The 27589-nt window shown below is 35.9% G+C and overlaps 3 protein-coding genes across 7 annotated transcripts in view; 2 read left to right on the forward strand and 1 right to left on the reverse strand.

The window, feature by feature from the left end:
• LOC306868149 (putative phospholipid-transporting ATPase IM) overlaps window positions 1–1947 on the reverse strand; it is a 34101-nt gene extending 32154 nt beyond the window's left edge. Inside the window, exon 1 of the mRNA XM_079414197.1 lies at window positions 1769–1947. The gene's annotated coding sequence lies outside the window, so the exon portion shown is untranslated. The remainder of the gene's footprint in view (window positions 1–1768) is intronic.
• Window positions 1948–2701: 754 nt separating this feature from the next.
• Window positions 2702–13712, forward strand: LOC306868475 (sulfide:quinone oxidoreductase, mitochondrial-like). 4 transcript variants are annotated; one of them, XM_079414660.1, is made up of 11 exons: window positions 2702–2972; window positions 3565–3632; window positions 6454–6680; window positions 7152–7322; window positions 7694–7747; window positions 8179–8373; window positions 10735–10944; window positions 11687–11870; window positions 12147–12214; window positions 13099–13277; window positions 13378–13712. In XM_079414660.1, the coding sequence occupies exons 3-11, from the start codon at window positions 6465–6467 to the stop codon at window positions 13433–13435; spliced, it is 1335 nt and encodes a 444-aa protein (XP_079270786.1). In that variant the 5' UTR covers window positions 2702–2972; window positions 3565–3632; window positions 6454–6464; the 3' UTR covers window positions 13436–13712. The 4 variants fall into 4 exon arrangements, with proteins under 4 accessions (XP_079270786.1, XP_079270787.1, XP_079270788.1 ...); XM_079414661.1 differs by having other exon boundaries at window positions 3565–3611; XM_079414662.1 differs by lacking the exon at window positions 3565–3632 and having other exon boundaries at window positions 2706–2972.
• A 497-nt stretch (window positions 13713–14209) lies between these two features.
• Window positions 14210–27400, forward strand: LOC306868473 (CTD small phosphatase-like protein 2-A). 2 transcript variants are annotated; one of them, XM_079414657.1, is made up of 13 exons: window positions 14210–14396; window positions 18969–19177; window positions 19257–19395; window positions 19782–19928; window positions 21101–21319; window positions 21396–21483; window positions 21566–21677; window positions 21762–21848; window positions 21974–22036; window positions 23062–23141; window positions 23315–23441; window positions 23521–23616; window positions 25501–27400. In XM_079414657.1, the coding sequence occupies exons 2-13, from the start codon at window positions 18992–18994 to the stop codon at window positions 25564–25566; spliced, it is 1410 nt and encodes a 469-aa protein (XP_079270783.1). In that variant the 5' UTR covers window positions 14210–14396; window positions 18969–18991; the 3' UTR covers window positions 25567–27400. The 2 variants fall into 2 exon arrangements, with proteins under 2 accessions (XP_079270783.1, XP_079270784.1); XM_079414658.1 differs by having other exon boundaries at window positions 14228–14396; window positions 18948–19177.
• The last annotated feature ends 189 nt before the right edge of the window (window positions 27401–27589 follow it).

Here is a 27589-nt window from a genome sequence, read left to right on the forward strand (position 1 = left end):
GTGTAATTGTCTTTTAAAGTAGCACACAGGTCTCGCTGTTTTTAATGTCTGACGCGGCACCGTGTCTCTTCCCCCACACCATCCTAATGAGAACCCAGTGGAGCTGCAGCCAGGAAACCCGTCAGGTCTCTGAGAACACACTCGCTCCACGGGGAACACTGCAGTAAACACAGGTGATCCCCCTGCAGTGTCCTGCCATATGCTGGCTTCGCATGACAAAACCATTTGTGGCGAATACAGAAAGGGCTTCTATAGGGGACATTATACTGAACGTAGCTGTGAAAGGGTTGTGCGCTTCTCTGTTTTAGTGTGTGGGAAGGTTTCCTGAAAATAAACGTGACTTGGAAGACCCCAGCAGTGCACGCTTTGGTTGTCTTCTCTTTTTAATACACCTGATCCTGTATCATCAGCTCATTAATAAAGGCTGCTGAACTATAATAAAGAGCACTAATCCTAAATGTGCAGTGATTGGCTACTCCAGGATCACTGCTTTAATGGAAATCAACATTGAAAGTCTGTAAGCAGTAGAGGCATCTGACATACTGACCCAACATGACTGCAGAGCTCTACAGACCAAAATAAATGTGACTATAGACTCATATATTGACTCTCATATCCTCTATCTATCAACAAACCTGCAAGGGAATGAGAGTATAGAATAGAATTTGAGAAAATACTATGGAATTAAATTGAGATTTGCCAAATATGGATCCATACATAACACATCCCAAAGAAAGAAATATTATATATATATATATATATATATATATATATATATATATATATATATTTATTATTATTATTATAATGAATAATTATTTATTTATTATATATTATTTTAATGTAATAAAACTATATATATGTATATATATACATATACACATATATAAAACATATTTATTGTGTTATATAAGTATATACAACAATTATATTTTAAATAATAATAATAATTATTATTATTATTGTTGTTGTTGTTGTAGTTGTTATTATCACATATGCACAACCAACAAATTAAACTAGATCCATTATTATTTAAATAAAACATATTAATCTATAAGTTTAACCTAAATTTATTGCTATATAAATATAATAATAATTAGCATTATCATTGCTGTTATTATTATTGCTATATACTCATGTATTACAAACATATTACAAAATAGGTATATTTTAAAACACAAAAAATAAAACGTTTACCCACATTTACTGTTATATAGACATAAAAATATTTAAAACAATAAAAACGACAATTATTATTATATAGTTACATATTATACATATTTCACTGGATATATTCTAAATAATATTAAATTACATATTAGATGTTAAATTAAATAAATATAATTTATTTTGATACATTGCAATTATATTTAGGCTATATTTTATATTTATTTGCAATATTTAGTCATGTAATTGTAGTGATTATATTTATAACATTTTTAATTACAATAAACATTGAGAATACACTATCTATTAGCAGCTACCATTATTCAATGTCTAAACAGACAAATTAATCAGAGCCAAGGTAAACCTTACAGCCCAATAATGGAAAGCCTGTAGTCAATTACACATACAGTGGATGTAAAATAAGATCGATGATTATATGAAAGATTTGCTACAGAAACACTAGTGTATTTCCACTGAATGACTATATATGCTATATACATATATATATATATATACTTTAACGCTCATAACCGCGGTGTATCAGTGCAGCTCATTCACTAAATTACATCACGATCAACTATAAACAACAGACAGCGCTCACCGAAAACATGCTCCATCCATTCATCTATGGCTCTGCTACAGAGACAGGGTGGAGTAATGCGTCCATGAGAGATTAAAGACACAAAACACCAGACAGGTGCCTAAATATCAGCCTCCTGAGTCCCGCTACTCGCGCTCGAGCTCTGTCAACGGCGCGCGCGCGCACGCACACACACACGCGCACAAACGGCCGTTTTGCGGAAGGTTACAGCACAGCACAACAATATATTATAATATTATTCAATTATTAATAAGCCTATAAATATATTAAATATTTTTTATTTAAATATTTTAACCCAAAACACTAGTGTATTACCGGTGATGTGAACGATTAATTAATTAAAGATTATATCTGTTTTTGATTCATTTATAGACTAGGAATACAGTGCAAAAAGGACATAAAAAAAGATCCTGACTTTAAAAAAAAAAAGGTTAATTTGTTGTCTGTATATTTTACCCTATATAACGTTTACATATATTTGGTTATATTAGATTATATTATTGGATAAAAGCGTCTGCTTAATGACTAAATGTAAATGTAAATATTATATTATTCAATAATTAAGAGGCCTATAAATATATAAAATATTTTAATATCAACGTTAATACACTAGTGTAGGTTTACTGTTGTTATAAGTAAAAATAAAATAAAATCACTATACAAAAAAAAAAAACATGGTTAATTTATTGTCTACATATAACATTTACTGTATGCAACATGAATGGAATCGTTAAATGCTACAATATGCGTATTTAAATCAAGTAGAATTGGTTTTGTGTAAGATTTATTACAATTATAACAACGAATAACTTAATCTATCTGAGACTGAATGTTTAATTGAAATGCTGTTAGTTTATTTGTGTTCAGCGGGCTGTAATGAGTGTTATTTGTCTGATAATAATGCAGTTGGTTTGAGGGCGACACCTTCTGGACGATTACAGCAGCGGCATTAACTTCATATGTTTGCTTGTGCTGTGCGTGCGTTCAGAGTTCTGTACTACCCTAAAAGCATGCATAGAGGGCTATAAAATCATAATTAGTCTAAATAAAGATTTATGATAGGCCCAAATTGCACAATCGCGCGGCGTTGCTGACTGTCGAGCAATAAAGCGTCAAAGCGAGCAGAAGCAGGAAAACAACCCGCAGCTCTACTGTTTCTGTAACACTGACAGTGGAGAGAGTTACAGGCCTGTCACAGACTCCGGTAAGACCTGATTTCACTCCAATTCAGTATTTAATATGTGTCAGAAACTGTTATGTGTCACTTTGCTGTTATATCGTGCATAAGGGAATTATTAGTGTATACACGCAGCTTTAATTTGACTACGCATGTAGCACAACAAACTGCAAATGATCGCAGAAGTCAAACATAGGATGTAGTCCGCTGCATTTCCATGCTTTTTTGTTATTGTTGGGGTTATAAATCAAGAAGGGATGTGTATTGTCATTGAAAATACAATGTCCTTCTTTACAACTAGCTAGCTGGACAGAATTTTAGGGCATTTAACCTCAGTTTTGATAGGCTGCTCACTAAATTATTGGACACAGTCATGTTTAAATTACACAGAAAGGCTGTTCACCAGGTTTTGAGACAAAACAAATGCTGTCTAGGTAGACCGTGAGATACAATGATGCCCAAAAATGTTGTCTAAGTAGGCAGCTCGATAGGTTTTGAGCCATATCCGCACAAAAGTGCCAGGTATCATGACTCAGCTTTAGTTTAACTGTCAGACGTGTTGTGTAGGAATGATAGGAAGTATGTTTTTGACAATGTAACACCGTGTTTCATCAAACAGACGTGAGGACTCTCTCTCAACACACAGACAGTTCTGAAAAGAAAAAGGCGAGTAGATACATGCAAGCCGTAAGATTTCTTTTTTCATTCTTTACATTTTTTAAGATTAAAGGACATTTACAATTTGACTATATTTCAAGTAGACTAGATTTGCCTGGAGATGATTTTGGGAACAACAAAAAAGGGCTTCTGAGAAGCTGTCATCACAACTTTTCTGAAGTTTCAAGGCTTTTATAATTTTATAGGTATAGAGGTACATATTCATGTATATATTTGTTGACACAAATTGATACGTTGTGGGAAGTTTGTTCGCCTCTGCTTGTTTTGCCGTTTTTATTAAAATGACTTTTTTTAAATTCCATATGAAAAATGTTCTAAAAGAAAAATCAGTTGGTTAACCAACTTGCCTAAATGTGGTTAACCAGTTTAGTCAAAGTCTGGTCTGGTCTGCCAGTTATAACTATGAAAGCTTCTTTCAACCATGGAATAAAAATAAATCTTTATCTTACAATTCAGTCTCTTTTTCTTGCAATTGAGTTTATATCTCACAATTTGGACTTTTTTTTCACAATTCTGAATTTATCTCAAAATTGCCCGATATAAATCCAGAATTGTGAGATAAAAACTCAGAATTGCAAGATATACGGTCAGAATTGAGATATAAAGTCAGTATTGCCAGATATAAACTCAGAATTGTGAGATATAAGCTCAGAATTGAGATATAAACTCAGTATTGTGATATATAAACTCAGAATTGTGAGATATAAACTCAGAATTGTGATATATAAACTCAGAATTGTGAGATATAAACTCAGTATTGTGAGATATAAACTCGGAGTTGTGATATATAAACTCAGAATTGTGAGATATAAACTCAGTATTGTGATATATAAACTCAGAATTGTGAGATATAAACTCGGAGTTGTGAGATATAAACTCAGAATTGTGAGATATAAACTCGGAATTGTGAGATATAAACTCGGAATTGTGAGATATAAACTCAGAATTGTGAGATATAAACTCAGAATTGTGAGATATAAACTCGGAGTTGCGAGATATAAACTCAGAATTGTGAGATATAAACTCAGAATTGTGAGATATAAACTCGGAGTTGCGAGATATAAACTCAGAATTGTGAGATATAAACTCAGAATTGTGAGATATAAACTCGGAATTGCGAGATATAAACTCAGAATTGTGAGATATAAGCTCAGAATTGCGAGATATAAGCTCAGAATTGTGAGATATAAACTCAGAATTGTGAGATATAAACTCGGAATTGCGAGATATAAACTCAGAATTGTGAGATATAAGCTCAGAATTGTGAGATATAAACTCAGAATTGTGAGATATAAACTCGGAATTGCGAGATATAAACTCAGAATTGTGAGATATAAGCTCAGAATTGCGAGATATAAACTCAGAATTGTGAGATATAAGCTCAGAATTGCAAGATATAAGCTCAGAATTGAGATATAAACTCAGTATTGTGATATATCAACTCAGAATTGTGAGATATAAACTCGGAATTGCGAGATATAAACTCAGAATTGTGATACTAACTCGGAATTGTGAGATATAAACTCAGAATTGCGAGATATAAACTTAGAATTGTGATACTAACTCGGAATTGTGAGATATAAACTCAGAACTGCGAGATATAAACTCAGAACTGCGAGATATAAACTCAGTATTGTGAGATATAAACTCAGTATTGTGATATATAAACTCGGAATTGCGAGATATTAACTCAGAATTGTGATACTAACTCGGAATTGTGAGATATAAACTCGGAATTGTGAGATATAAACTCGGAATTGTGAGATATAAACTCGGAATTGCGAGATATAAACTCAGAATTGTGATACTAACTCGGAATTGTGAGATATAAACTCAGAATTGCGAGATATAAACTCAGAATTGTGATACTAACTCGGAATTGTGAGATATAAACTCAGAATTGCGAGATATAAACTCAGAATTGCAAGATATAAACTCAGTATTGTGATATATAAACTCAGAATTGTGAGATATAAACTCAGAATTGTGAGATATAAACTCAGAATTGTGAGATATAAACTCAGAATTGTGAGATATAAACTCGGAATTGCGAGATATAAACTCAGAATTGTGATACTAACTCGGAATTGTGAGATATAAACTCGGAATTGTGAGATATGAACTCGGAATTGCGAGATATAAACTCAGAATTGTGATACTAACTCGGAATTGTGAGATATAAACTCAGAATTGCGAGATATATTATAAACTCAGAATTGCGAGATATAAACTCAGAACTGTGAGATATAAACTCAGAATTGCGAGATATAAACTCAGAATTGCGAGATATAAACTCAGAATTGCGAGATATAAACTCAGAATTGCGAGATATAAACTCAGAATTGCAAAGATATAAACTCAGAATTGTGATATTCAGAATTGCGAGATATAAACTCAGAATTGCGAGATATAAACTCAGAATTGTGATATAAACTCAGAATTGTGATATAAACTCAGAATTGCAAAGATATAAACTCAGAATTGTGATATTCAGAATTGCGAGATATAAACTCAGAATTGCGAGATATAAACTCAGAACTGTGAGATATAAACTCAGAACTGTGATATACAAACTCAGAATTGCTAAAAGTCAGAATTCTTTATATAGTTTATTCTCTGCATTGCCAGAAAAAAAAAAACTGAATTATGAGAAGTCGCAATTACCTTTTTGTTTAATTCCATGGCAAAAAGTGTACAATGTATTCATATTCAAATATATTTTTAACATGAATGTATTGATATCCATTCTTTTTTATGCACTGTGATTGTTGCAAAGATTATTTTTGGCTATAACTTGTTCACATATTTCCTTTCTCTGGTTTCCTTACAGAAGCGCACACCATGGCAGGCCAGCTACATCCACAGCTGCTACTGTCCAGGCAGTACTGCAGAGTCTTCTCTGTCATTAGCTCGCAAATTCACACCAGCTCTGGGCTGGCCGCTAAGGACCATTACAAAGTTCTCGTGCTCGGTGGTGGGAGCGGCGGCATAACGATGGCCGCACGCATGAAAAGAAAGGTCGGCGCGCAAAACGTGGCCATCGTGGAACCTAGTGAGGTATGCCTTTAAGAGACCCCTATTGTCTGTTCTTGAGGCGTCACGTACGTGCTGGGATTCAGGTTTAACAAGTTCCTATTTAGTGTTCACACTGAATGGACATGTACAATAACTGTTCAAATGTTTTTGGGTCTGTAAGGTTTTTTTACACTGAAGGATCACGTGACACTGAAGACTGTAGTAATAGCTGCTAAAAATTCAGCTTTGAATCACAGAAATAAATTACATTTTAAAAATATATTAAAATAGACAGCAGTTATTTAAAATTGTAATAATATCTTATAATATTACTGTTTTTACTGTAATTTTTAATAAATAGATGCAGCCTGGGTGAGCATGAGAGATGTCTTTCAGAAATATAAAAACATCTTACTGACCCCAAACTTTTGAATTTTTGAAGTACGTTATTTAAAAACCTTTGCACTGTTTCATCAATGTTCAAAATGACATCTAATGCACTTTTGACTCCAGGTGCATTACTATCAGCCGATATGGACGTTAGTTGGCGCAGGGGCCAAAAGTGTTGCATCTTCTGGACGATCAACAGCGAGTGTGATTCCATCAGGGGTGACATGGGTCAGGTCCAAAGTGGCCGAATTTGATCCTAAGAACAACACTGTCCACACAGACTGTGGGAAAAAGGTATTTAGGTTGAGCGTTAACAATTAATGTGTCTCCGAGTGTCATGTGTTGTGAAAGAGCAGTGCTTTTCTTCATAGCATTAGTTTAGAAAAGTGTCTTTTGAAATTGCTGTGAAATTTTGTGGAGGCAGTAATGTTGTGTAATGTGATACTGCACATTATATTGAACCATGAAGGTGTGTCATTATAAAACAGTCATAGCTGATACGAAGTGTGATATAAAGTAACATGAACATGTTGCAAAACTCGAAGGAATATCATATTGACATTGTTAAATTGCCACATGATCTGGAACGCTCACTTTGATCAAACTTAACCCAGCCTTAGTAGTTTTTATTATGTAACTGTTAAGTTTTTTCTTTTTTCTCTCAGATTTCATATGATTATCTGATTGTAGCTCTTGGCCTTCAGCTGCATTATGAAAAGGTATGTTATAAATGTCATTAATAGACTAAATTGCTAGTTTTCCACTTTTATATGCACTTTCTTTCTGAGAGAAGCATTCTTGGCTCCTGTAGTTTTGGGGTGAAACTTCCAGAGGAAGTTTTCAATCTTAATGTAATATTAATTACATTTGTCTATCAGACTTGATAACAAAGTTCAAGTTAAATAACACTTAAACACTTAAAACTTTGTTTTATGTTTGGATTTTATGGTCATACCTGACATGATACTGTATATGCAAAGAAATATGAAACAGTATCTGTTTTCACAGAATGAAACGTAGTACAAGATAACTCTGAATTAATAAAACCAAAGATAAAAATGATCTTGAGTTAACAATTTCTCGTGTGATATTTGGTGAGATTTTCTTGTCAAAGTTGTCAATCTAATTGATTTCCTTCTGATGATTCCAGATCAAGGGCCTGCCTGAAGGGTTTGAACATCCCAAAATCGGTTCAAACTACTCTGTGAAAACAGTGGAAAAGACATGGAATGCCTTGAAGAACTTCAAGGAAGGCAATGCTTTGTTCACCTACCCAAACACTCCCATCAAATGTGGAGGAGCTCCTCAGAAAATCATGTATCTCTCTGATGCCTTCCTGAGAAAGGTTCATTCTTAATCATTGAGATCCCTAAAAATTGGTTACAATCATGATTTTATGTATAAATATAATGTACTATGTACATAAATAATCCCCTTTTATTTATACACTTATGCAAATAACATGCTATTACTATCATTTTGAACATGTATGATGGTAATACCATGATCTTTGGACAAATATCATAAAAAACACGTTTTTTGTGTATATATCATGGTAACACCAACTATTTTGGATATGTACCATGACACTACCATGTTTTATAGACATGAACAAGGGTAATACCATGTTTTTGGCCATATATCATGTATTTTGTACATATACAGTGGGTACGGAAAGTATTCAGACCCCCTTCAATTTTTCACTCTTTGTTATATTGCAGCCATTTTCTAAAATCATTTAAGTTCATTTTTTTTTTAAATCATTTAAGTTCAAACACAGAATTGTTGACATTTTTGCAGATTTATTAAAAAAGAAAAACTGAAATATCACATGGTCCTAAGTATTCAGACCCTTTGCTGTGACACACATATATTTAACTCAGGTGCTGTCCATTTCTTCTGATGATAATTGAGATGGTTCTACACCTTCATTTGAGTCCAGCTGTGTTTGATTATACTGACTGGACTTAATTAGGAAAGCCACACACCTGTCTATATAAAACCTTACAGCTCACAGTGCATGTCAGAGCAAATGAGAATCATGAGGTCAAAGGAACTGCCTGAAGAGCTCAGAGACAGAATTGTGGCAAGGCACAGATCTGGCCAAGGTTACAGAAACATTTCTGCTGCACTTACGGTTCCTAAGAGCACAGTGGCCTCCATAATCCTTAAATGGATGACGTTTGGGACGACCAGAACCCTTCTTAGAGCTGGCCGTCCGGCCAAACTGAGCTATCGGGGGAGAAGAGCCTTGGTGAGAGAGGTAAAGAAGAACCCAAAGATCACTGTGGCTGACCTCCAGAGATGCAGTCGGGAGATGGGAGAAAGTTGTAGAAAGTCAACCATCACTGCAGCCCTCCACCAGTCGGGGCTTTATGGCAGAGTGGCCCGACGGAAGCCGCTCCTCAGTGCAAGACACAAAAAAACACCTGAAGGACTCCAAGATGGTGAGAAATCAGATTCTCTGGTCTGATGAGACCAAGATAGAACTTTTTGGTCTTAATTCTAAGCGGTATGTGTGGAGAAAACCAGGCACTGCTCATCACCTGTCCAATACAGTCCCAACAGTGAAGCATGGTGGTGGCAGCATCATGCTGTGGGGGTGTTTTTCAGCTGCAGGGACAGGACGACTGGTTGCAATCGATGGAAAGATGAATGCGGCCAAGTACAGGGATATCCTGGACGAAAACCTTCTCCAGAGTGCTCAGGACCTCAGACTGGGCCGAAGGTTTACCTTCCAACAAGACAATGACCCTAAGCACACAGCTAAAATAACGAAGGAGTGGCTTCACAACAACTCTGTGACTGTTCTTGAATGGCCCAGCCAGAGCCCTGACTTAAACCCAATTGAGCATCTCTGGAGAGACCTAAAAATGTCTGTCCACCAACGTTTACCATCCAACCTGACAGAACTGGAGAGGATCTGCAAGGAGGAATGGCAGAGGATCCCCAAATCCAGGTGTGAAAAACTTGTTGCATCTTTCCCAAAAAGACTCATGGCTGTATTAGATCAAAAGGGTGCATCTACTAAATACTGAGCAAAGGGTCTGAATACTTAGGACCATGTGATATTTCAGTTTTTCTTTTTTAATAAATTTGCAAAAATGTCAACAATTCTGTGTTTTTCTGTCAATATGGGGTGCTGTGTGTACATCAATGAGGGGAAAAAATGAACTTAAATGATTTTAGCAAATGGCTGCAATATAACAAAGAGTGAAAAATTTAAGGGGGTCTGAATACTTTCCGTACCCACTGTATGTACCATGGTAATACTATATTTTGTAGCCAGAAGTAAAGGTAATACTTTGCTTTTGGCAATATATCATGGTAAAACAATATTTTTGGACATGTACCATGATAATACCATATTTTGTGGACAGAAATAAAGGTAATACCATGTTTTTGGCCCTATATTATGATAATACCATGTATTTTGGACACGTATTATGGCAATACCATGTTGTTGACATGAACAAGGGTAATTGCATGTTTATTGGGTATATATCATGGTAATACCATGTTTTTGTTTGTAATACCATGATGTTACTTGAAGTAGCTTGGAGTGCCATGTAAATACCATGATAAATGAATATGGTAATCATTCAGTACCAAAATATTAACATGGTACTGTCACAGTATGTTTACAACTCAATAATACTCAATATTTTTTAAACAATGTTTTTTTTTTTTCTTCTTTTTTTTTTAGACAGGAAAAAGGTCCAAAGCCAACATTATTTATAATACCTCCTTACCAGTGCTGTTTGTGGTCAAGAAATACGCTGATGTCTTGTGGGAGATTGTGAAGAAGCGGGACCTTAACGTAAACCTCAGGCAGAACCTCATCGAGGTCAGGGCCGATAAACAGGAAGCCGTTTTTGAGAATCTGGACAAACCTGGGGAGACAGAGGTTTTCAAGGTAGCCATTGATAAATTACACAAAAAACATCTTTAGTTCTGTTAAAGGGTTACTCCACCCTAAAATGAAAATTTTGTCATTAATCACTTACCCCCATGTCGTTCCAAACCCATAAAAGCTTTGCTTGTTTTCGGAACACAATTCAAGATATTTTGGATCAAAACTGGGAGGCTTTTGACTGTCCCATTGACTGCCAAACAATTACCACTGTCAAGGCACAGAAAAGTATGAAAGACATCTTCAAAATACTCCATCTGCCATCAGTGGCTCAATCTGAATGTTATGAAGCATTGAGAATACTTTTTGTACGCAAAGAAAACAAAAATAATGACTTTATTCAAAATTTGTCTCCTCCGCGTCAGCGTAGCGCCATTTTGGAGAATATCCGCTGGACGCAAACTGCGTACGATGTTCTGTGTCAGCCGCAAATTGTTGAATAAAGTCATTATTTTTGTTTTCTTTGCGTACAAAAAATATTCTTGTCGCTTCGTAAAATTATGATTGAACCACTGATGGCAGATGGGCTATTTTGAAGATGTCTTTCATACTTGCAATGGGACAGTCACAAGCCTCCTGGTTTTCATCCAAAATATCTTAAACTGTGTTACGAAGATGAATTAAGCTTTTACGGGTTTGGAACGACATGGGGGTAAGTGATTAATAACAAAATTTTCATTTTGGGGTGGAGTAACCCTTTAAGCAGTAGTTTGAGTGTCTCACATACCCTTCATGTTGGTCATAGTATGAGATGATCCACATCACCCCTCCAATGGGACCACCTGCAGTGCTGAAAGACTCCTCGCTGGAAGATGCAGCCGGCTGGTTGGATGTAAATAAACACACTCTTCAGCATAAGACTTATGCCAATGTATTTGGTATTGGAGACTGCACCAATCTACCCACGTCCAAAACGGCAGCAGCAGTAGGTAAAACACTGACAAAAACTTGTTTCTTTACACCCCATATTCTTGTGGGGTTTTTTTGGGAGGGGGGGGGGCAAGATAAGTCCCTGCTCATTAAACCTTTTCTACCTAATTATCACTACTTATCAGACAGGTCTAGAACCTGCTTCATTCATTTTCCACCATTGATCAGTGGTTGCCTCCCCATTCACTGAGCTGATTTTCATGGTGAGCTGTTAGTGTTTGTTTTATTGAAATGAGATGACCATGAGAATCATCTGTGACTATAAACTTCTACAGCCGCGCAGTCTGCAGTACTCGACCGAACTGTCAGCAGAGTTCTGAAGAAACAGACGCCGGATAAGACAGTAAGTATGTTTAAGGATAAACATTAATGTGGTTTTCCACTGTTTGCTCCTCCAACCTTATTTCCTGTCTTGCCTAAGTGTGCACCACCAGGGGGCGTAGTGTTAACAAAACAATTTCTGTGTTTGGAATGAAATAAGCCAGTGATATTTTTTGGAATAAGTGATATTTTATTAGTTAGTCAAGATGGAGACTGCAAAAACAAATTTGGCTGAAATTCTGGTTAATTTCTCACACTGTAAAGGGAAAATTAGGTCCAGTGCATTGTGGGATAGTTATTCCACACAGGGTAGTCAGCGTGTTGTTTACTGAACAATTTAGCATATGTGGTTGTCCTACACATGCTGAAAATATTAGAAGTATGCACATTATGCATGCCTATTACAGAAATATTGCAAGTAGCATGGTGTTATGCTGTTCCAAAATATCTGTTTTCCTTAAAGTCCGTGTGAACCAGAAGTTGCTGCCGACTTTATTTCAGTGTAGTGATGTATTTCCAGCTGAAACAGAATATTGAACAGAGGGCTTGCTTTTATTTTTGCGCTGCTCTTCTCTGTCTCTCACTCATAGCAACCTGGCGTCATCAGAGAAGGAACTTTTTTTTAAAGATTACCAAAACAAACTATTTTTTTTCAGCGGATTAACTTGCACGGATTAATTGTTCACATCAAGACATGTGCACTAGTAAAGTAAATAAAGTCAGTTTTGATTTCATGCAGACTTTAAATAACTACACAAAAAGCAGCAAGTTTATTCATATGTATGTAAATAATACATACATTAATTAAATTGCAGATATACTAATAACTATTTCAAATTTCATCTTTCAAAATAAGAAAAATATTACATATTGAATAATAATTATTACTATTAATGTATGTTGCAGTATGATGGCTACACCTCCTGTCCACTGGTTACCAGCTACAACACCGTGATCTTGGCAGAATTTGATTATGACGGGCAGCCGCTGGAGACCTTCCCTGTGGACCAGAGCAAAGAGAGCAGGGTCATGTACCACATGAAAGCTGATTTCATGCCTCATTTGTATTGGCATGGACTTCTCAAGTGAGTCCCGATCATGTACTGATCATAACTTACCCTTCTGAATACAAGCCTGATATTCATTTTTTTGTCTTCCTATTTTGTTTTTCTTCCTCAAATTAAGGGGACTTTGGGGAGGCCCAGGACCATACCGGACCATCATGCATCTGGGAATGAAATAGAACAAACTTTTATTTGGGAACTAAGCAAAAATATATTCTTTCTCATTAGAGGTTCAGATGGTGCTTGATTTACTAAAGTGAATATCCAGAGATGCCTGCTTTTAAATATAGTTTGCTAATTTTGTATAATTTCCCATTACAGTGCTATATATTTTTGGCTATGGCATAATCCATGTCCTTGTTATTAAAAACACATTCTATTTCTGAGTAACTTTTTCATATTAATCAGACTGCAATATATGTTATAAATATGAAAATAAATGACAGGTTCTTTATGAAGTCTGTATTTTGACTCTTTAGATAGACAAACAGATAGTTTACATATCAGTTTCATACTGAGACAAATTATTGATAGACAGACACAGAGATAGATAGATGGACGGACGGACGGACAGATAGACAGACATGCAGATAGATAGACAGATAACGTTAGATAGACAGACATGCAGATAGATAGACAGATAACGTTAGATAGACAGACATGTAGATAGACAGACAGACAGATAGATAGATAGATAGATAGATAGATAGATAGATAGATAGATAGATAGATAGATAGATAGATAGATAGATAGACCTGCGTACATTTATTTATTCTCATTTATTGTCTATTCCATAGACTTACCCAAACATTAAAATTTACTAACTTTATATCAAGGGACTTTGACTGTATTAACATGTATGTTAAGGTTAATACAGTCAAAGTCCCTTGATACAGTACACTGCATTCTCCCTCAGATCTGCGCGCATGCGCGGTAGCGTACAGCGTCATCCGGGTTCTTCGCTAGAATTCCTCTGAGAGGAGGCGGGAAATGGCGTCCCGAGCAGCTGTAGATCTCTCTGTCGTTCTGTGACTCGCGCTCAGCGGAGAAGCGACCGAGAGACGCGCGCGCGGGCCGCTCCAGCCGCCGCCACAACAACAACATCCACCTGTGCATCGTGTCGCTCTGACCCCTGGCATGTAAGTGTTTAAACAGAGCATATTTTGATCACATACATGCGAAAATAAATATTTAACCCTACGCCACGGTCGCAGTGCTTTGAAATCTCGCGTCTTCACGACTCGCCCCCTCCGTCCGTGAGAACATGTTCTTCACGCAGATGAAGACGCTAGCGCTATTGTCTTATATCGCACTTAAACAAATATAGGTTAATAAATAAAACATAACAGGATAAATAACGTCCGTTTGTTATTTTCCAGTGCGTGTTTACTGTATCTAAAGAGCGCGGGTGTCGCGAGACAAGTCATCTGTTAGCGTTAGCCGCGTTAAAACGCCCTCGGACTCAAATATCCACATTAAAATAAGATGTGTTATTATGACGAAACAACTGGCGTGTGTAGCTCAAAGTCTGTGGGCCAATTTTACGAGCGACTGCTGTTGGCGATTTTATTGTTTTGATGTCAAAACCACTGAGCAGTTAAGTTAGCTTGCTAACTTGAGCGCGACCATTTTTATCTGAATAATGAAGCTCGGAGGCGTGGGATGTGCGAACTGACAAGAAATACTGAAGTAGCTCATGATTTTAGGGGTGTATTGTGTTGGCTGGCGAATATAATACGTTTTAAAGCACGAGAACGTGTTAGAAATGATCGGCAGGCTACATTTGTTTAGATTGAACAAGCAAAGCGGGCTATAAAGGAGACATGATTCACCCCCCGCCCACTTCAAACACATCTGAGGACTTTCACTGGTCACCAGTGCTTGCATGAAAACACACACAACCTTTAAAAGGAATATACTCGCATTTCTAATTTAATTCACGTTTTTACTAGAACATACGATTGCTCTTCATATTTCTGTCAAACCATGCTCACTGCAGTGTTTCTAAATATCAAAGACACAGTGGATTAATTGTTCATTGTAAATAATTAAAAGGATTTATTTTTTCCCTGAATGTATTAGCATAGCATATAAGTCTTATATTGGTGGTAATTGTGTTATAATTATATATATATATATATATATATATATATATATATATATACATTTAGTTATGTCAAACGATTAATCGCATCTAAAATAGTTTTACATAATGTTTGTGTGTGCTGTATATTTATGTGTATATAAATACAAACACATACATGTTTATATTTAAGAAAAATATGTTATGCTTCTATTAAATATTTATATATAATTTAACATATACGAATATGAATGTGTATGCATGTAAATATTTCCCAAATATACGCTGTATGTGAGTGTATGTAGACAATAAATATACACAGTACACACTCATATTATGTAAACAAACTTTTATTTTGGATGTGATAAATTGCGATTAATCGTATGACAGCACCAATATATAAATATAAAATTTAAACACAATTTTCTCACACTGACTTTTCTTTATTTTGACTACACATTGTGGTACAAAAAAACCCTGTAAACTTGTGGTTTTTGTCTGTTGCGACACACGTATAAACCACAGGTTCCCAAACTTTTTTGTCATCTGAACACTTTAGGTGTACAATATTGACTTAATTTAATATTAATAATTTAATTACACTTTTGCATATTCATCTTGATTTATGGTCACATGACATGAAAGTAAATGGATTTTTTTTTACTTTGTAGTTGGACTAAAGTGGACTCGAACCCCTTTTTAGTGATTTTAACTTTACAAAAAAGTTAAAATACACAAATTACCTACTCTAGCCTACTGTAAATTACATTTGTACTGTAAAATAAAGATAATCTTATTTTACAGTACTAGTTACAATACTAATGTTTATCTCAAATTCTTGACATTCAAATGTTCATGAAGTAAACCTAGCACATGTTGTGCCGCAAATGTTCACAAAACGTGCTCCGGTCCAGATATGAACTATGATCCACGCAGCGGGAGTTAAACTCATTGTGGCGTTCCGCACAGATACCGCTCTGTTGTTACATATTAAATATTGTTACGGTCATGTTTACAGAGATAAACTGACAGCGCATTTGAATTCTCTGCTGTAAGATAACCTCATGCATAATACAGCGTAGTGATTGGATCATAAGAGTTCATTCTCATGAATAATACTGAGAAAAGCTTGGAAAACTGACGTCGTAGACTCGTACTCTCCAGACACGGCAGCCAGTCACCACTGCACACTAACGCAAGTGTCACTTTTCGTGTTGTTGGTTCAACTTCACTTTTTGAAAGAACGAAATTGCTCCAAAAAAATGAAAAAATAAACACTTTTCCCTTAATAGCAGGGCTCACAAAATTTCAAAATCCCTGGTAGCCCTTCAGGCAGGTACTCTTCAGATTTTGGTAGCCCGAAAATTAATATAACTAGCCCAAATAAAAAGACCATAAATGTCAATCAAAAACATTTTCAATACACAAATATCAACGAATATCTAGGAAAGAGTTTTATTTGACTATTTACAGGGATTTATAGAAATCAATTTAAGGCAATGTATGACTTTTTAAGAGCTGCACAATTAAAATGAATTGGTCATTGATCTAAACATAAGACAGGTTTTTTGGAAATGCAAATTCATTCTGTGCCACGAGGTGGCGCTTTAAGAGCAGCTAAAATAAAGCCGTTCCACCGGTAATGGCTGTACACAAAGCAGCTCCACGCTCATAAACGCTGTTTTATCAGGCAACATGAATTTAAAATGCCAACGATATGTTTCTGAGGACAGTCGGTTCCCTTCAGAGATACATTCACAAAGACATCCGCGCCGTGTTTTGACTTTAAAACGTGCAGCGCTCATATTTATTCAATGACATAATTGCCTTTTGAAGTTTAATCCAGCCATATCACGATTCTTGCCTTTCCACCCCCAACTGAAATTAAGACTTCTTATACCATTTAACGTATTTAAAACTTTTTAAGGCCTTAAAAACTCTTCAATTTGGTTGTATTAAATTTAAGGACCCGTGGGAGCCCTTTATTTAAGGTAGCCCGTCGGGCAGGGCGGTGATACATTTTGGTAGCCCAAAAAAATAAATAAACAATTAAAAATGCCCACTTGCATTATTCTGTGTGCTTAAGAGGTGTTTGCAGTGCGGGTTTACCAAACTCAAACACACTGAATAAAAGACATTTTGTCTAACTGATAGTCGTTGTCACACGCTGAACAATGCTGTGAAATCCAGTAAGAAGCACTCGTCCAGCGCAGAGTTCTCCAGAAAAAATCACGTCTCTTTACTTTAAACTAGTTTAAAGCCAAATAAATCAGAGCTGTTATTCTCATCAACACTGATGCAGAAACAGTGCAACATCCAGTTAGAAGACGTTTCAATCCACAAATCACCCACATTTACCATAGTTTTACTGTAGTAACACTAACGGTAACAATGTGGTGGCAGAAAAGTAGGATATTCATATTGAGTATTATTAATATACTAAATATTTTAAAGGAGTAATGGAATATAATTACATTATTTTGTTAATTATTCTATCAGTTGATGTGGATTTGTAATTGACTGAATGTCTTTAGGCCGCTGTTTTTCAATGCAAACACCATAGAAACCATATATTTAGGCTACTTTTTTACCATGGTAATGAGGTGCTGTACTTCTGGTTGTGTACAAAAGATGAGGCTGTTACAGTTTTCACAATGGTACTGTCAAATATACACCTGCATCCCAACTCAAGCTCCTGCTACTCTGAACTCAAGCTCCTGTTCTAATGTGCATTTCTAAGAGGCAAAACTTGTAATATTACATGTTCAGTGCTACCAAATCAGGTGCTGGTGCCACTGCTCTCAAATGTTAGTCTGGAGCCCTGATAATATAAATTGTACTGTAAAATGTTACTGTAATTTGAAATTCCATCCGTTTAATTGTAAATGAAATATAGCTTTAGTAAACCATTTTTTGCATAATATGCATAATTTTACCCTTTTTTTTTTGTTAAAAGAAGAAACCAAACCAATGTATAGTTGACATTTGAGGCTTAATGCTATAGAAAAGCAATAAAAGTTCAGGAAGCCTATTTTTATATATAAATTTAATATAAACATATGGCATGCAGCTTCAAACAGTGGCATAAATCTGTTCAAAAATAATCGTTATTAATAATCGCAATTACAATCTCAAGGGAATAATCGACCATTTTTGTTATAATCGTGCAGCCCTAACGTGTGTCCACCAAAGCGTTCTTCTTAAAACGACCAGCTGGTGGCGCTTGGGAATGCTTTGGTGGCACAGCGTTTTTCCAGCTGAGACCAGTGTTAATTTCGTTGACGAAGACGAAAAATATTCGTCAACGAACCTTTTTTCTGTGACTAAGACGAGACGTTGACGAGCTAAAACTAATATCTGATGATAAAAACTATGACGAAATTTATGCCTTTATACCTTTAATTTATACCTTTCTTGTCAATGGCAGCAGGGGACAGATCCGATTGTTTTCCTTGAGTTGCCATGACTGATCTCCGCAACGGAATTTCCCTACAGCCGTATTGGCAGCTGAATATCTTGCATTCAGTGTTATTAATGTAGCGGTGCTGAAACTTATGCAAATACGCATGGTGCCACTCTGCACTCTTTTTTTTTTTTACTGTTACAGATGAACTGTGTTTGTCTTCAGTCTTACATGTGACTTTTGGGACAATGAGGCTGAGAGTGCGTAAGGCATCTCAGCAGCGGAGCGCCACCCCGTCCGCCCGGACCGCTAAGACCAAGAGGAAGCACACCGAGGTGGAACACACTTTGTCCTCCGAAGACGCCAAGATGCAGAAGCGAGACACGGGCATTTTCTCCACCATCAAACGGTTCATCAGAGGCAATGCTGTCAAGGTTGGGATTGGAACTTGTGTTTGAGATGATTTTGTGGAGGCAAAAGTTGTTTGGCTTCAGCTGTGTTTCTTAATGTCAGGTGGAGCAGTGCACTCCTGCTAAGAGAAGCCGTATCGACTGCGATTCGGACAGTAATCTGATCACATCCACTCCGACCGGTGGGAACCTGCCCAGCAGAGCAAACCCCAGAACCCGCAGGAAAGGCCCTGTCAATGGAGGTATGAGTGCTGACCCTCACCGATCATCAGGCTACTGCTCCTTTAAAGGGATAGTTCACACACAAAAGAAAATACAGTTTACGCACACTCAGGTTTACTTCCCTCAAAAACACAGATGAAGAATGTTGGAAACCAAACAGTTGACAGTAGACAGTTTTTTTTCCATGGTTACCATCAACTGTTTGGTTAACAACATTCTTCAAAATATCATCTTTTGTGCTCAACAGAAGAAACTTATACAGGTTTGGAACAACTTGAGGGTGACCAAATGTAAATTTTTGAGTCTCTTAAAAAGTTTTGTATGAGAATTAAATTTAGTTGTGAGTAGTTATGCCGACTGCCAGTGTTCTCTTGGTGTTGAATGTTTCTAATTTTCTTCTGCTCAGACACCATGACGGGTCAGAGTAAACCAGTGAAGCCCAACGGGAAGCTGGAGGTGCAGACAGAAACTCCGAGCAGTCCTCCCCGCACCACCCTCCTGGGAACCATCTTCTCTCCTGTTTTTAGCTTCTTCTCACCTGCCAACAAAAACGGTAAGGGACTGTGATCTCAATTGTCAGCTGATAAATGCACCTAAATGACACTGAGACATTGATATAAAACAATGCGTTTATTTATTTATTTTAAATCACATTTAAAGTCATCATGAAATCAATATTGACAGAATGTATTTTCTTTACCTACATTTCTGGTGACAGATACACAAAACATTAAAAATTCTTCTTAACTGCTATTTTCATCATCTTTAGGATTTAAGGTTAGAATTCTAAATATTTAAAACATTTACGAACGTTCTTATGAAACTTAAGAATTCAGAGAAACTTTTTTTTTTAGAGTTTCAGCAAGTCTTTGCTTAAATTTCACCAAATAATTAGATAACAACAAACATATTTGGCTGGCTTTTTTTTTTTTTTTTTTTTTCTCTCACAGTTCTGATCTGAATCAGAAATGTCACATATCGAAGTATCATTGGTTGTGAATATTGTTTCATATTATTTTTAAAAAGAGAGTTCACCTAAAAATGACAATTCTGTCATTCATTACTCGCCCTTATGTTGTTCCAAACCCATAAGACCTTCATTCATCTTCAGAACACAAATTAAGATATTTGATTAAATCTGAGAGATTTCTGACCTTCCACAGACAGCAACGCAACTGGCATGTTCAAGGCCCAGAAAGGTAGTAAGGACATCATTAAAATAGTCCATGTGACATCAGTGGTTCAACCTTAATTTTTTGTAGCTCTAAGAATACTTTTTGTGTGCAAAGAAAACAAAAATAATGGCTTTATTCAACAATTTCTTCTCTTGCCTGTCAGTCTTCGATGCACGCTCACGACAGAACCACGACTCATGAGTGACATGAGTAATGACAGGATTTTAATTTTTGGGTGAACTATCCATTCACATGACCACAAAAGCAGAGGAAGAACATCATCACATTGAAATATATAAAGAAGCATTAGGACTTGTATTTTTTTTTGGTCATAATATAGCAGAACTAAAATTCAGACTGCAGCATTTCATTTGTGCAGAAGACTCTTCACTGCCATCTGAGACCCTCAGGTTCAGGTGCAGCCATCTAATCAGTGGCACCTGCTGCAAAATGAAAGCACTGAACCAAAACAATGCGTTTACCAGCAAAATTGCCGCATTTTTCGTACATTCTGAGCTCTTTCTGATTTCATCACACTCTTGTCCTCCAGCTACGGCAGGCTCAGATTCCCCGGGGCAGGCGGTGGAAGCAGAGGAGATCGTGAAGCAACTCGACATGGAGCAGCTCGAGGAAACCCCGACCAGCACTACCACAGACGGTCGAGACCTGACCTTTGATCCTGCACTAAACCCCAGACCGCTGCCTCACGTAGACACATCGGTAGAGGAAGGAGAGATCGTCACAGAGGCTGATATGCCACCGCTAACTGGTGAGTGTCTTCAAGGTTTATTTCAGCTCTATTGCTGCCTAAAGCTGAGCATCCTCACACTTTCTCTCTTGATTAGTCGTGGGATCCAACAACAGTTACCCGGATGTCCCGCCATCGCCTCCAGCAGAAGGGACTTATGAAGAGGACTGGGAAGTTTTTGACCCGTGAGCCAAATTTCAACACACTTTGTCTAAATAACCTCAGTATAGTCACGTGCTTGTGCACTAACTTGCCTATGTCTTCCAGTTATTTCTTCATCAAACACGTGCCACCCTTGACTGAAGAGCAGCTCACCCGTAAGCCTGCGCTTCCTTTGAAAACCAGGAGCACCCCCGAGTTCTCTCTCGTTCTGGATCTAGTGAGTTGCCATCTATCATTGACCTTAGTCTGATGCAAGCTCTTTTGATGCAAGAATTAAGTTGCCGTTGTTGTTTTATTTCAGGATGAGACTTTGGTTCACTGCAGCCTCAATGAATTGGAGGATGCAGCCTTGACCTTCCCTGTGCTTTTCCAAGATGTCATTTACCAGGTCTATAAAAAAAAAAAGATATTGGATATATCTATATATTGCACCTTCTTTAATTTTTATTTATTTATTTTTTTGCACTTGTTTGTATGTAGCTCCCACAGTAATTTGCTCTCTTATTCCTAAAGGTGTACGTCCGGTTACGGCCGTTCTTCAGAGAATTCCTGGAGCGCATGTCTCAAATTTATGAGGTGAGCAAGTTCAACTTCTTTTTTTGTTTGTTTGTTTGTTTTCAATAGGATGACACCATTAATGTAATAAATATTTAAGTAAACTGTTAAAAAAAAAAAAATATATATATATATATATATATATATATATATGTTTGAGATTGTGAAGCTCATGTGCAAAAAAAAAAAACACAATTATGTGTCCGATTACCTTTTTAATGCAATAAAGACAAAAATCCAGTGTTCTTCAGAAAGAAATAATTAACTACACATGAAAAATGTATTCAGTACGTCAAGCACAAAAATCTGTTGAACTGGTTGGATTCATTCTGGAAAGTGTTATTTTATATCATTTATGTATTATTTTAGATTTATTAATGATTTAAGTTGTGTTTTTTAACATTGCTGTTTAATTTGAAATAACTTTACAAGCTTTATTATTTCAGTTTTAGTTTATTTACTTTCAGGTAATAATTTTATTGCATGAACTTTTCTAAATTAGGTTTTAGTTGCTTTATTTTATTAAACAAATGTTTTTAATAATTGTAGTTTTAGCCAACAATTTTAACCCTGTCTAGAGAAAAAAACATTTTGTGGAGTCCCACATTTTGCATGTAATTCCCTTCAGAATTACATAAATTACTGCCGTTTATAAACCGTTACCAAACTTGTTGATCAAACAAGTTTTTTTTTAATTAACATGGAAAATGTTTCCCATAACTACAAACCAACAATTGGCCATTTATCTGACAGCTACTAAATGACTTTTTCTCTCTCTCTATCTGGTTTCTCTTCATTGTGTTTTGTATTTCACACAAATCAGGTTTTTAAACTGTTAGATATCCCAGGTTATGGTTGCAAAAATTACAAATGCCCATTTAAAAAAAGAAAAATGCGCAAGAGTCCCCTTCTTGGTCCTTCATTTGCGTGTTCAGTCCTGTCATGCTTTTTTTCTTTTTTTTTAACTAATGAACATCCTGCCTATGATGTGGTTTACTGCTTCACTTATGACTGCCGTTAATGACGTAATCTTTAATTATTCGCAGATTATTCTCTTTACTGCTTCCAAGAAGGTGTATGCTGACAAGTTGCTGAACATCCTGGATCCTAAAAAACAGCTGGTTAGGTCAGTTCCCTCTCAAAGTAAAATAAGTGAATGGCATTATATTGAAGCTGCGTGTTTCCTTTTCCACTAATAGTGTGTAGGTGTGATGGGAACAAATGTGTGTCTGGATTCTCAGGTTGTAAGATGTTTAAAGCGAGTGTTCAGCTCAAAAGGTCTTTCCTGTGGTATTTCAGGCACAGATTGTTTCGCGAACACTGCGTATGCGTCCAAGGCAACTACATCAAAGACCTTAACATCCTCGGGAGAGATCTCTCCAAGACGGTGATCATAGACAACTCACCTCAGGCTTTTGCCTACCAGGTTTGTGAAGCCGTCTTGAGAAGTGGTCCGTGGTGAGTTATTAGTATGTAAAGCTCAGGATGTGCTCCTCTCATTGCAGCTTTCTAATGGGATCCCCATTGAGAGTTGGTTTGTGGACAAGAATGACAATGAGCTCCTAAAGCTGGTGCCGTTTTTGGAGAAGCTGGTAGAACTGGTATGTGCGTTTTGTTTCTTGTGTGTGCTACTTTTTAGAGATAATGTGCATTATTGTTAAGATATTATTTTTAGAAATACTTTCTTCTATACTAGTTTAGTCTTTAGAGACTAATACATGCCATTTGCAAAAATCAACGGTTGTTTATTAAGATTTCTTAATTTAATTCTTACAGATGATGATGATGATAAAAAAACAAATTATTTTAATAACTGTTCTTTTTTTTTAACACACTCTTTTTATATAATACTGTTTCATTAATAATACCAGGGCTTTTGATTTTAAACTTTTTATTGTTAACAGTACATTTTTGCTATGCCAATTTGAGTATTACCCTTGCTTAGTATCATATGTTTATGAATGTCTTATTGTGAAGAGCATGCCTTTATGTGATTGATTTTTTTTTTTTTACAATTAAATGTACTTTTATTTATAGGAAATTATTTTCAATTATTTCTTTGCAATTAATTTTTTTAGAATGGTATAACAATTATTTCTCAAACCACACACTTTCATAATTCTGTTTTTAGATAAAAACATTTCTTTTAAATTATTTTTAACCGTAAACATTTATTTACAAAAGTATTATGCATATTTAATGTCGTACATTATAGTATCTTAGTGTGAAGACTATACCTGCATTATGTGATTTTTTTTTTATTTTTTTTTTTTTTTTTTTTTTTTATAAATTATTAAATTTGAATTCTTTTGCTATTTAATTTTTAGAAGAAATAGAAATAACTCGAATCACACATTCACAATTCTGTTTTTTTTTCTTCTTTTAATTACACTTTTTTTAAAGGGGTCATATGATGCTTTTTAAAGATCAATATTTTGTGTATTTGGTGTAACAGAATGTTAACATGTTTTATTGTTCAAAAAACACATTACTTTTTGAATACTGTACATTATTGTAAGTCCTCTATGCCCCGTCTCTCTCAAATGCTTCGATTTTCTACAAAGTCCCTGCTTCCGACAAGTGCAGTCTGTTCTGATTGGCCAACTGGCACAGTGCATGGTGATTGGCCGAACACCGCAAGCCGCGTCGGAAATGTAACGCCCCTTTCCATAATCGCCAGCTTCAGCTTTCAAAATCATAGTAAAGAAAGACAGTAAATGTCCTTAGTTTTACCATCAGTTCAAGCCTGAGAGGGGAACAGAGTTGCGTGACACAGACAGTGATGAAGCTTATGTGTTTGCACACGCGAGCGATTCCTAAATGCAAAGTGCTTTTGCTTTCACCTAGAAACACACAGCGTCTCCCTGACATGGCTTCATCAAAACTACTGCGGTTACTGAAACCACGCCGCCTTTCTTTGCGTGAACATTTGGGCTCCATTATGCAAATATTTCCACATCTTGATGTCAAGATGTAAAGTTTTGTTTCTGTGCGAATTCACAAAAGTGTTATCCATATTTAATATCATACATTATAATATCCTAGTGTGAAGACTATAGCTTAATTGTGAGATTAATTTTGTTTTAAATACAAATATGTACTTTTATTTATTCATTTAAGAATTATTTGCCATTTAATTCTTTCAAAATAATAATAATAACTCAAACCAATAACACCATTTGTTTTTTTTTATTGTTTACTGTTTAAAACAGTAAACAATTCACAAAAGTATTGTTATCCATATTTAATATCACACAATGTAGTGTCTTAGTTTAAGGACTGTGTGATTTTGTGTGTTTTTTTTTTTAATAGACAAAATATTGAGAAATTGGTTGTCGGTTATAAATCAACAGTTTATTTCTGCATCATGTGGATTCATTATGCATTTCTAATTTCAAAATAATTATACACTTATATCTAAGGTGTCACTTACAATGATTATCTGTTTTTGTTGACGTGGCATGTTTGTTTGTTTTTTATTCCAGAACGAGGACGTTCGGCCACACATAAGAGAGCGATTTCGCCTGCATGACCTTCTACCCCCGGACTGAATGTCGCAGCGAAACGAACATTTCTTGCCAACCTGACTGTTTTTAAGCAGTGGGGAATTTACACCATGGGGAAGGAAAATTTGCCACAAACTCTTTGCCATAAGGATTTCAACTACAGGCCTGCCTACATGGGCGTCCTTTTATTTGGGGAGGGAGGGGAGGGGGTTTTCGGGGCTCTGGACAAATGTTTTAAAACAAATGACTCGATGTATGCATATGTTTTCTATACACACACATTTATGGAACCGAAGGCGAGGCCAAGAAGATCACTTTTGATTGGTCGGCTCTGCTGTGGAGTTTATGCCTGATTCGGACTTTAAGGTAAAGCGCTGTGCAGAAGTGGACTTGCGTCACTCCTTTTGGTGCTCAAAGGGACCCTCTGCCCTTCCAGGCCACTGGCTTTTACTTCAACGAGAATGACCGGTTGAATATAACTATATAAAACATGAATATATACATTCAACTGTGTGTATATGTATATATAACATTTGTACATATATATTTTTTCCTGTCAAGTTTGTAAAACACGACTTGCCCTTTGGTTTTAATTCATTATGCATTCCTTTTTAGTTCAAGGTCTTTTTTCATAGACGAGCTGGCTTTTTATTAATTTTTTACTCTAGATTTGATGTATATTTAATGGCCTATCCGTTATGCTCTAGCTTTTTCTCGTAATCCGGTGAAATGTAATCCAAAATCCGATCACATCCCACGTATGGAAAACATAGCAAAAATGCTCACTTGTAAATTTCTGTCTAGTCTCTAGTTGTGGCTTTCAGTTACTGACCGCTTACTACCATTTATCCATGTCAGCCCTAATTTTGGGATTTTAACTTAGTTTGTTTTTATATACAAGTATAGATGAAATGTAAAATACTGTATGTGCTTTAAATTGCTTTTCTGTGGAGAAAAAAAAAATGATGCTTTGTCTCTTTCTGAAATGTCCGGTAATTGTAGCACCAGCACATGAACTAGCTTAAATCACTGCATACCTGCAATATTCTGTGTTTTTCCCCTCATTCTGCTTCTCCTGCGCTCCTGCTTTGGAAACTGTTTTAGGAATTATCATGTACAGCTCTACCTACCTCTGAAGGGTAGACCTTCCGTTTCATTCAGTGTTACCCCAATGTTTTTTATTTCCATGGACATTAATACATGATTTTAATGTACCAGAATTGTTCGAATTGGTTTTTCTTTGTCGTTTGGGATGAAAGTATCACATGTGGCCTTGATTTGTTCGTGTTATCCTGTACAGATGAATGTTTTAAGTTCGAACTATAAGCTCATCATTACAGCATGTACGGCTGATGATTTTGGAAATGAGATTTGAACTGAGTTCAATAGTTTTTGAGAGAATTGGGCCATTTTAACTTCTGGGAGCTCTTGTCAAATTAGGTAAATATTTTCTCAAAGTGGCAGCTTCTGTTTTGGGAATATGAACATGCTGTCAATCACTCAATTATTTTTTTTAAATGCAGTGGATGAAATGAGTATTTTGATTGGAGGGTTGGGTGTTTGGTTACAATGTCTGTTTGTGAATGATGAGGCCTTTGTTAAAGATAGCTGTAAATGCAATGAATGTATTTCAGTGTAGCTTTTTGCAGCGCACATGGAGCGACAAGAAAACATTCTTAAGATCTTTTCAGATTATGTATGTGTTTTTTCATTGAATGGCCATTTTTATATATATATAGTGTCAGTGAAATCCCTGATTGGGTCCTGGACTTTGGTTTTATGTAGCTTTGACTTAAAAACAACAACAGCGGTTAGTCACTGAAAACAGCATGCTGAAAAGTTCATAACTGAAACATTAAATTTGCTGTTTTTGCACATTAGAAACTTGCATTTTTACTCTTAGCTGTTCATATGTTTTGGTTTGTATGTTTTGGGATATAGTTTAAATTTTAGATATGATTATTAATACATGCTTATAATGGGAAATCAAAATATACCAACGGGACTTCACCCCAATATCAAAAAGTAATAATTTATCATTTGTAGTTACAAAATCAAGAAAGATGCT

This window comes from Barbus barbus (genome assembly GCF_936440315.1).
Source record: "Barbus barbus genome assembly, chromosome: 50".
NCBI lineage: Eukaryota > Metazoa > Chordata > Actinopteri > Cypriniformes > Cyprinidae > Barbus > Barbus barbus.